Raw genomic sequence first — 11354 nt, 5'->3', positions numbered from 1 at the left:
TTAAGTAATCTGTATAAAATGGAGTCTTTTTAGGTATTCAAAACCAAACTTCAAAACATATTTGTACTATCTTGATTTGTACCAACTTAAGCTTGGAAGATGCATGGTCAAGTATCTAAATTTCAGGCTATGCTCAAATTCTGGCTTTACCACTTAATCAAATAGTGTGATCCTGGGAAAATCATTTAATTTCACTATGCCTTACCTGCTAAGATTAGGTGCCCCTAGAAGTGATTCAGTTCTCACTATAAGCTATTTCAAAAAGCCTCACTCATGGTTTATTAGATGGACAGCATAGGCATTAATTAGGACCTGTCAAAGACACACACACACATCTTTCTTTGAAAATATTAGGCCACATATATTGAGAGAAATTGTGTCATTCAATAGCAAATCAAAGTAAACCCATCAAAGGGTCATTGTGGACAATTGCATATTATAGCCAGTATGTAAACAGCATGTACCAGACAATGATGTACAGGGGCATGGCAGGGGGGCAAGGCCCTCTCCTCCCTGCAACATCCTGCCAGGAGAGATACTAGGATGCTGGAAACCCGTCTACCAACACTGTCTGCCTCCTGATGCAGGTCTTCCAGCCCTAGCACTCTCTCCTACATACTAGCACTCCCTCAGACCCTCAACTCAATTAAAATGTTCTGCAAAAATGCAAAGGAAAATTACAAATCTCCTATTGCTCGCTTCAGTATTCTGGTGGGAGGACTGGGTCTATCTTTCACAGCAAGTTGGAGGGACCACACGCAACTCCTCTGAGGCCTGCTGGGAGTAACAACAGTCTTCAGGAAGACATTGTTGGGCGAACACCATCTGAGATGGTACAAAGACTGGGGGACTCACTGCTCAGCCCTCTCAGAGGAGGAGCAGGTGGCATCACCCTCGATTCTCCCCAGCCAGGCTAACAAAGGCAGGCTGTGGGCTGGTGGGGATAGGTGGGAGTGGAGGTAAATGCGAATGGTTGTTAGGGAAGCTGAAGGGTGAAAGGTGAAGGAGGATTGAATATAATAGAAAGGGCTGAGAAGATGGGAAGACGGGTAGATTGATGTTGCAACATTATTTTTCTCTGTCCTGTTTTTTATAGGGGCGGGGGGGGAGTGGGCACACATGTATTTTTCCAGATCTGGGAAGACATTCTTTGCTGGATCACGGATCTGGGACATTTGGATCAATAACAGCACTTTCTTAAGGGTACTCCTAGACACATACCCAATTGAATTTTGGCACCCCTGATCACACACCTAGCCCACCCAGATTTAAATTCCTGGCACTGGACCTGTTAGATACCCGAGGTTTATCCAACTTAACTGGAAAAAGGGCAGATTGCAACCGACGAGGCATGTAACTGGGCACCACCTGGTGCTTGACCCTGAGTCTAGACCCAGGATCGCGGATTTGCTAGCATTGGGTCATCTATCAGGCATCCATGGTGTCTCCTGGATTTCCACTGAGCTCAAGCAAAACCTTGTCGTCATCTGTATACACGTGAAAGGCAAAGCCAGATTCCTTAATGAGTGGAGCCAGGGGCTGTATAGACTTGGAAAAACAATGTAGAGAGGGGTGAGTCTTAAGGTATTGCAACAAGTCATCTCAGAAATATCCAATCAGAACTTACCCAGTCTGACCTTCTTAGCCATGCACAAGAAAAGGACTGCTGCCTTATTATCTTTTTAGTGCTATGCATTTAACAAACATGGAACATGCACAAGGCATTAGCATTAACTAAAAACCATCATGATCAGTTACTTGGAGGCACAGATGATTTTGGATGCAGCAGATAATACTAAACACTCAATGGCAAAGTTATAAAATCACAAAAAAGGCAGATTTTCGGAAGTGTTTGATTCAGCATTTATCAAAGAGAAATGTCTTGCAAAGCTTCAGCTTCGAGCAGGGCTGACAATCTGCATTTTCCTTATGCAATTCCTGCAGGAATCAGCCCAGGGAGCATTAGGGTATGATATCACCACGCGAATTGCGATTTCGCAGTGTGAGCTCCTCTGGAGTTAAATGGAAATAGCATCAGGTCCTGGCGTGCAGTTGGCATAAGGGCCGCCTTCTTCAACCTAGAAAAGTAACAAGCACAAAAATGTTTGTAGAGCACAATTAAAGATCATGACTGCCTTATCTGCAATTCTATGTGTTCAGCAACGGGTCCACACGTGAGCACTTGAACACATCTTGTTTATGCATCATAAGATCCTATAAAAAAACCCTGCTCTTTGCAACTCTTCACTCAGTCCATAACCTTCTCTGACTGACTTCTTCAGAATCTTCCAGCCTCATTCTTTCCCCCACTGTTCCACCTTCAGAACGGCATGAATGTTCTTAACTTACATCAAACATACCACTGGGGCCCTCATTACGAGTGTGCCGGTAACCCGTGCCGGTAACCCGTCGGTCGCACCAGCGTGTTACCGGCAAACTCGCCTTACCGGCAACGGCAGTAAGTTCCCATTTCATGGAGTCCTATTGTTTATGGACTCCATGGAATAGATTTGCCCCTATCACAGGGACCGCTAGTGCCGCGCCAGTGATGGGGCAATTCTCTGACAATACGGGCCTGAACTCCAGGCAGATTCGGCCTGCCATTAGTTCACTGCCCCTACCAGCATACTCAGAGTCAGCCGGTCCAGGACCGGCTCGCTCCTAATGAGGGCCCATGTCTTTGCGCACTACCACAGGAAAGTCAAATAATGTTATGGTGCACCCTATTGCATCAGATCGATTAGGCCCTTTTGACTGTAAGGCTCATTGGCTTGATATATAGATCAGGAGTTGAGCAGTTACCGGGAACTAATTATTTCCAAATACTACCTGTTTTACCGTGGCAGTAGTTTTTACCTTTAAAAACCCATATGTACACAAACCATGTATTTAGCTATGAAGGTAATTCTTCCATGAAAAGTGGTGATAACAGTCCTGGTGGAATTACCACATGTGGTATTTCGACCTATCCACAATAAAGCCCCGTGGGACTCCATCATTGCGTTAGTACCACAACCTTAAATTATGCATAAAATTGAATCGACATGATCTGCCTTACTCCAGCAGGAATTCTAGCCGCACTGTGGGGCATGCTGTCCAGTTAAAGCATCGAATGAAAAAGGATCGAATGCAAAAGGATCGACACAATAGGGCCGAAAACAAAAAGATCTAATTTTTGTTTTAATTATATATTTTTTTGGTTTTCGTATAGGTAAAAAAATTGTTTTTACCAAAAAAACAGGGGCTGGGGGGATGATATCACCACGCGAATTGCGATTTCGCAGTGTGAGCTCCTCTGGAGTTAAATGGAAATAGCATCAGGTCCCGGCGTGCAGTTGGCATAAGGGCCGCCTTCTTCAACCTAGAAAAGTAACAAGCACAAAAATGTTTGTAGAGCACAATTAAAGATCATGACTGCCTTATCTGCAATTCTATGTGTTCAGCAACGGGTCCACACGTGAGCACTTGAACACATCTTGTTTATGCATCATAAGATCCTATAAAAAAAACCCTGCTCTGTGCAACTCTTCACTCAGTCCATAACCTTCTCTGACTGACTTCTTCAGAATCTTCCAGCCTCATTCTTTCCCCCACTGTTCCACCTTCAGAACGGCATGAATGTTCTTAACTTACATCAAACATACCACTGGGGCCCTCATTACGAGTGTTCCGGTAACCCGTGCCGGTAACCCGTCGGTCGCACCAGCGTGTTACCGGCAAACTCGCCTTACCGGCAATGGCAGTAAGTTCCCATTTCATGGAGTCCTATTGTTTATGGACTCCATGGAATAGATTTGCCCCTATCACAGGGACCGCTAGTGCCGCGCCAGTGATGGGGCAATTCTCTGACAATACGGGCCTGAACTCCAGGCAGATTCGGCCTGCCATTAGTTCACTGCCCCTACCAGCATACTCAGAGTCAGCCGGTCCAGGACCGGCTAGCTCCTAATGAGGGTCTATGTCTTTGCGCACTACCACAGGAAAGTCAAATAATGTTATGGTGCACCCTATTGCATCAGATCGATTAGGCCCTTTTGACTGTAAGGCTCATTGGCTTGAAATATAGATCAGGAGTTGAGCAGTTACCGGGAACTAATTATTTCCAAATACTACCTGTTTTACCGTGGCAGCAGTTTTTACCTTTAAAAACCCATATGTACACAAACCATGTATTTAGCTATGAAGGTAATTCTTCCATGAAAAGTGGTGATAACAGTCCTGGTGGAATTACCACATGTGGTATTTCGACCTATCCACAATAAAGCCCCGTGGGACTCCATCATTGCGTTAGTACCACAACCTTAAATTATGCATAAAATTGAATCAACATGATCTGCCTTACTCCAGCAGGAATTCTAGCTGCACTGTGGGGCACGCTGTCCAGTTAAAGCATCGAATGAAAAAGGATCGAATGCAAAAGGATCGACACAATAGGGCCGAAAACAAAAAGATCTAATTTTTGTTTTAATTATATATTTTTTTGGTTTTCGTATAGGTAAAAAAAATGTTTTTACCAAAAAAACAGGGCCTGGGGGGACCCCCCCCAAAAAAAAGGTTGCAAAAATAAATAAATATTTCGATCGTTTAACCTATAACCGTGGGGCACTTAGGAAGGGGGTGGCACAAAGACGGCCTCCACATTCTATGCATGTCACTGCAATGAAGTGCGAAAGACAAGGCGTGTCTGAATAGTGCCTTAGGTTTAATAAAAGGAATTCAAGAAAGATTAATAAAGGAGTCCCTTCTTAGGAAGAGAAAATAAAGAAAGTCTAATGTCTTTATTGGAATAAAAAGTCTCTCAGATTTGTCTGTGTGCTAGTTATTGTGTTGTAGAGTTAGTTGTTGGTGCAGAATGTAACATGTCCCCCAGGCGTTTACACATCTGCAAGATGCCTCATGGCCTACGTGCGCTTTATAAGACTATATAACATAACATAACATAACATAACATAACATCGCTTATCAACCTTGATGACACTGTAGACACTGAAAAATTCCTTTAATTTAAGGCGACATCTGATTTCTTCTCTGCTTCTCTGCATTGGTATGTCTCTATCTCAAAGTGCCAGGAGTTTGGAGTAAAAAGGTAGAATGAGAAAAGGGGGTTATAAGAAAGAGAGCACAGCACTGGAAGTCTACCACACCCCTGTAAAGCAGAGACACAGCACTTACAGCCATTACCTTTGGGCCAAAAATGGTCTGACAACACTTTCCCCACCAAAATAATGGCATGGGCCATTGTTGATATTCAGTTATGCTAGAGGCAGAGTTAGGGGGATTCAGTTATGCTAGAAGCAGAGTTAGGGAGGGATTCAGTTATGCTAGATGCAGAGTTAGGGAGGGATTTGGTTATGCTAGCGGCAGAGTTAGGGAGAGATTCAGTTATGCTAGAGGCGGAGTTAGGGGGGATTCAGTTATGCTAGAGGCAGAGTTAGGGAGGGATTCAGTTATGCTAGAGGCAGAGTTAGGGAGGGATTCAGTTATGCTAGAGGCAGAGTTAGGGAGGGATTTGGTTATGCTAGCGGCAGTGTTAGGGAGAGATTCAGTTATGCTAGAGGCAGAGTTAGGGAGGATTCAGTTATGCTAGAGGCAGAGTAAGGGGGGATTCAGTTATGCTAGAGGCAGAGTTAGGGAGGGTTTCAGTTATGCTAGAGGCAGAGTTAGGGAGGGATTTGGTTATGCTAGCGGCAGTGTTAGGGAGAGATTCAGTTATGCTAGAGGCAGAGTTAGGGAGGGTTTCAGTTATGCTAGAGGCAGAGTTAGGGAGGGATTCAGTTATGCTAGAGGCAGAGTTAGGGAGAGATTCAGTTATGCTAGAGGCAGAGTAAGGGGGGATTCAGTTATGCTAGAGGCAGAGTTAGGGAGGGATTCAGTTATGCTAGAGGCAGAGTTAGGGATGGATTCAGTTATGCTAGAGGCAGAGATAGGGAGGGATTTGGTTATGCTAGCGGCAGTGTTAGGGAGAGATTCAGTTATGCTAGAGGCAGAGTTAGGGAGGGTTTCAGTTATGCTAGAGGCAGAGTTAGGGAGGGATTCAGTTATGCTAGAGGCAGAGTTAGGGAGAGATTCAGTTATGCTAGAGGCAGAGTAAGGGGGGATTCAGTTATGCTAGAGGCAGACTTAGGGAGGGATTCAGTTATGCTAGAGGCAGAGTTAGGGAGGGATTCAGTTATGCTAGCGGCAGTGTTAGGGAGAGATTCAGTTATGCTAGAGGCAGAGTTAGGGAGGGTTTCAGTTATGCTAGAGGCAGAGTTAGGGAGGGATTCAGTTATGCTAGAGGCAGAGTTAGGGAGAGATTTGGTTATGCTAGCGGCAGTGTTAGGGAGAGATTCAGTTATGCTAGAGGCAAAGTAAGGGACTGTTTCTGATCTCTGGCTTTCCTAAGGACTAGGGTGCTCTGCTGTGGACGCCTGAGCCATTTTATCATGGGAAGCAGTTTGCTAAATCATCTTTATGCCAGATTCACGGAAGGGTTTGGCCCACGGCAGACGTAGTGAGTATTTGGCTATCCGGGATACGAACGCCATAAACTATTTGTGGTGGCGTTAATATTTTTGGTTGATGGTAAATTAGAGCTTTCCCATTAGAAACACACACATCTTCGGCCATTTGTCCCATCACTCGTTCAAAGGTCGTACAGATGCTTAGAGTGCAGACCCAGAACCAGATGCAGAACCTTTGGCAGCCTTTCCCTTCCTTTCAATCATTATAATTATAATTGGTTATTTATAACGCACTTAATACCCAGAGGTTTCTAAGCGTGACCCGGGGTTCAGACCTGTGTTGCTCTGCGCCGTCTTGCTTCCAAGGGAGCATGTTGCTCCTGAGCTATCCTCCCGAAACATCTTTCTCTCCCCTTCCTTCCGTCTCAAGGAAACAATGAAAGGCAATAAAAAGGTGTGATGAAGAGAAGGAAAGAAAACAAGGAGAGGATAGGAAGGGAGATGTAGACTAAGGGAGATGGAAAGTAAAGAGGAAAACATAAAAAGAAAACATGCAAAGAAAGAAATGGACAGTATCGCTGGCCATCCTGATGAGAAGGTTTACAATGAAACATTATGATGAGGTAGATATTTATAATTTTATATGCAAACTTAAAAGTTCAAGAGTGCCTGGGCTCGAGGGGCTGGCTAATATTGTGCTTTAAAAATGTGTGATAAATCAGTATATCAGTATTATGAGAAGATCTTGGAGAGATATGTGTCCTGTCATTCTAAGGGATCAGGCTGGACTGCAGGGCCAGAGACAAAGATCACACAGAGCCACGTATGGAGTGAACTTGCTTTACTCACTTTTGCACGGCAAGACGTATCAAGCCACATATAAGGCTGTACGGATGCGCTACATCTCCGGCCTCTGATAGGCCATTGTCATTGGTGATGTAAGGAGCCTAGCTCCTATCACCCGGTCCTTGCCCGACATTACATCATGTCTTCCTGAATTCTCTGGAGCACGCCATACTGGTGCCTGCGCATAGAAAGGGAAATAGAGCACAGTCACTAAATTATCGGCTCTTGGTCCTTCTTGATGTCACGAGTAAAGTCTTTGCTAATATATTACTAAAAGAGATTAACAAATGGATGACTCAAAGGACCAAAGTGTCCCCTTTCCAAACCAGCTTCAGGTAAGGGTATTGCACTGCGCAAAATATATTGCTCATGAGGGCACTAGGAGCGGACAAACATAGCACTAATGCCGCCCCTATACATGCAGCATTAATTGAGTACAGCGCAGCTTTTGACAATTTCGATAGATCCCTCTTCTGGGCTAAACTGGAATGGTTGGGACTCCCGGTTGGTATACTTGAGCTTGTGGTTCAGTTGTATAGTAATTTAAGTACAACGATTCACAACCACACTACACATACATGTTAAGGTTAGATGAACGGAATATTTTAATGAAAGTGAAAACAGCCGACACGTGTTTCAACCACAAGATCTTCTTCCAGGCTTGACTGTATTCTGTTCTCCCACTTGTGGGATCTTAAAGTGTAATGTTTTCATTAAATTATATTAGCCGCAATTGTGTAGCTCTCAACTCTGACGTCACTGGCAGCTCGCCGTGCATCCAGAGTGGTTCCAGTCTTATGCCGTACCATTACAGTTGTACAGTAACACTACTGTGGCCGTGAAGTTGGATGAGGAGAGCATGTGCTCTTGCCCTATATGTGCCAACAAAGGATTAAAGCAGGGATGTGTGCTGACCCCCGTCCTTTTTAATGTTCACACAGCAGATATGGAAAGGGCACTTAAGAATATAAATCATTTCCTGCCAGAATTGGGGGACCGACATATATGCTGGATGAGCTAGGCCAATGACTTGGTCCTCCTAGACCACACACCAATAGGCAATGGGACAATGTTCACGGGATATTGGCTTGAATATAAACACTGACAAAACAAAGGTAACGCATGTCAGTAAAGTGAAGAAGGGATGCACGCATAGATGGCATATGGAACAACAAACACTTATGCAAGTGGACTCATAACTATTTGGGAGTTGTACTTGCTAACTCCTTGAGTGAAGCGGCATTGAGAGAAGCTCGGTCCACACAGGTGATGAATAAGGGTCCAAGTTGGATTATTGCAACTCACTACTTTGTGGTGCCTACGAAAAAAACTTGAACAAACTACAAGTTGCACAAAACAAGGCCCCCCGGGAAGCTATGGACCTGGGTAAACTCACCCACATTTCGGAAGCCAGAAGATCCGTTCATTGGCTCTCGGTCACAGAGAGAATACAATCAAAGACTCTCCGCATCACCCAGCGGTGCTTATCCAGCCACGCGCCGACATACCTCACCCAGAAACTGAAAAGACAAGCACCTGTGAGGTCACAGTGGTCTGCCTACAGACATTGCCTGACTACACCAAGATACAACCGCAAAAGAGCCAGAGGCTCCAGCTTCCCAGTCTGCGCGGCTACCCGCTGGAAGAAACCCCTTTTCACCCACACTTGCGGGCTGAACCCTCCTATCCTGTGTTCAGAAAAAAAAACTTAAAACACACCTCTTCAACTAATGATTGCACTCCCTCTCCTCATTTTCACTTCTTCTGTATTGTAACTAGCGCTTAGATGCCTACGGGCTATGCACGCTGCTATAAATGTATAAATACATACATAAACAAGGTGGCTATGGTAAGGAACTATGTAAACCAACAAGGGGGATACAGTCATACCGGCCTCTTATTTGGTTTAGTGCCTACCATATTCTATGGGGGTGCATCTATTCAGGTAAAGAACACGCTTGGCTTCATAAACTGGAAGCCAAAATATGGAGATACTGGTTGAGGGTACCTAACTGGGTCCCTGTGGAATTCCCGAGGCTGGAATTGGGAATCATGTCATTAAGTACACAGGCTGTAGTCAGCAAATATAACCTATACATTAAAACCTGCAAACATCAAGATGACAGGATCTATCAATTGATATGTGATTATATGCCCATTAAGCGTTCCAAAGTGTTAACTGAATGTTATGTCCTGGTAAATGATTTCTTGCTTAAGATCGAATATCATATAGATTGGAATACTGATGGCACCTATCTAAGAAATAAGTTGGTATCTAGGGCTCACATTTGGGACCATATACAGAATGTTTAAAAAAGTTAACAAGAAAATCATCCAAGAAATGATATCATGGACGTATCTTTTTGGCACTGCACGGCCTTATATAAAGAAGCTCCCTGTGCCTCATAGTAGGAAAATATACTTGTTGCCAAGACTAAATCAATGCCCAATGGGAGAGGTGTCCCGCTGCGAGGACAAAGTTTGCTGGGCAATTCCTGCTCAGCACGCTCATTGTCCTTGCAGCAGGGCACCTTACACTTTCCAAACAGGAGCGGTGTCCCAAGAGGCTCCGGACAGCAGCAGAGGGGCTCTCACGTTGCTCTGTGTCAACAGAGCATTTCAATATGAGTCAAAGGGCACTGATAGGAGGGAGGGGTGACTATTAGCAGGGACTTTTGTACCTTTAGAAATGAGCATGGGGGCGAGTGATCAGCAGTGAGAAGGGTGCATAATGCTGCAGACATTATGAAATCATGACTATGGCTTTACCCAAGGGGGGTGTGTTGGGTTCACATTAACCTGCATGATGCTATTGTGACTTTGCATGCAGGATGGGGAGACTAAAACTAAAGTCATTCTCTTATTGCTCAGCATATTTCTAGGATGATGTGTATAATGTAAAGCTAATTATGAAAGGTTAGTTTATTATGTAATGTGCATTGCTTCCAAGGAATTACTACAAAGGTTTTAAGCACATGAAATGCAAAGGGAAACCTTAATAAATATCTATATCAACTAAACGTGCTCAGTTGCTTAAATTGTCCACATACCGGTTTCACCATTTAACCAAAGTGTGTGATCCTGGGCAGATCATTTCATCACACTGGCCCTCATTACGACCCTGGCGGAATTCGCGGTGCAAAATGCACCGCGGAGCATGGCGGAAAGCCGCCGATAGCGCCATGGGGGTTGGCGGATTTACCACCCCATGCCGACCTTGGCGGAGCGGTAAATCCCCAATCCCCATTTTACCCTTCCCCATTCCCATTCTTGCCCCATAGGGTATAATGGGAGTGGGGAAGGAGTTAATTACGCCGCCGTAAAGTACGGCGGCATAATTAACAACGAGGTCCCTTAGCGCCATGGTTTTCTCCGCCCGGTAAAACCAGGCGGAGAAAACCTCCATGGCGCAAAGGGAACTCGTAGTACGGCGGACGGGTCCGCCGCGATTACCGCTGGCGGTATCCCACTCCGCCAGGGTCGTAATGAGGGCCACTGTGTCTTATCTGCAGCTCTGTAAGTGATTCACTTTAGAGCTTATGTTAAAATATATCATGCTGTTATTTAAAAAAAAAGCCTGACTATAGAGTTGCTCCATATATAACAATAGTGCAATTTAGGTATTTTGCACCATAAAGTTATTTGCCACTTGGCTTACTTATGGCAACTTATTCTAAAGTCAAGTCCATGGTGCCTCCAAGTATGAAAGACTGATGTGATGTCCTTTTCTGTAAAGTCATTTCTGTGGGTGAAATCCATATGCAAATTATGAGGTTTGTATGTATTTTTCCCCACAGTGCCTGGACAGAGCTCTAATAGATGAGTTCCCTGCATCTGTAATGATTAGCTGTTGTATATTGTTTGTTATGTGTTAAAATGCCATCTGCCTCTAATGTTACCAACAAAGTAGAGTGTGGCAGGGGTGGGCGGTTTGTGGGCACGATTGAGACCATGTAGAATTGCGTGCCCTGCATTTGGGGGGAAAGTAGCAGGACTTTTTTCGTTGTTACCCCCTCCCCCATCCCCCACTCTTGCATGTGCGTGCTGAATAGGACCAGAGTCCTA

General features: G+C 44.6%; 1 protein-coding gene across 2 annotated transcripts in view; it reads right to left on the bottom strand.

The window, feature by feature from the left end:
- Positions 1-1839: 1839 nt before the first annotated feature.
- The window catches only part of LOC138525776 (cell surface glycoprotein CD200 receptor 1-B-like), a 142225-nt gene continuing 132710 nt past the window's right edge, over positions 1840-11354 (bottom strand). For both annotated transcript variants that reach the window (XM_069635976.1, XM_069635978.1), the window contains 2 exons: positions 3231-3361; positions 1840-2078 (listed from right to left, as the gene is read on the bottom strand). In XM_069635976.1, coding sequence (XP_069492077.1) covers positions 3302-3361 — 60 coding nt within the window. In that variant the 3' untranslated portion in view covers positions 1840-2078; positions 3231-3301. The remainder of the gene's footprint in view (positions 2079-3230; positions 3362-11354) is intronic.

Source organism: Ambystoma mexicanum, chromosome 7p, assembly GCF_040938575.1.
Source record: "Ambystoma mexicanum isolate Mex_15411 chromosome 7p, UKY_AmexF1_1, whole genome shotgun sequence".
Classification (NCBI taxonomy): domain Eukaryota; kingdom Metazoa; phylum Chordata; class Amphibia; order Caudata; family Ambystomatidae; genus Ambystoma; species Ambystoma mexicanum.
This window is presented reverse-complemented; position numbering and strand designations above follow the sequence as displayed.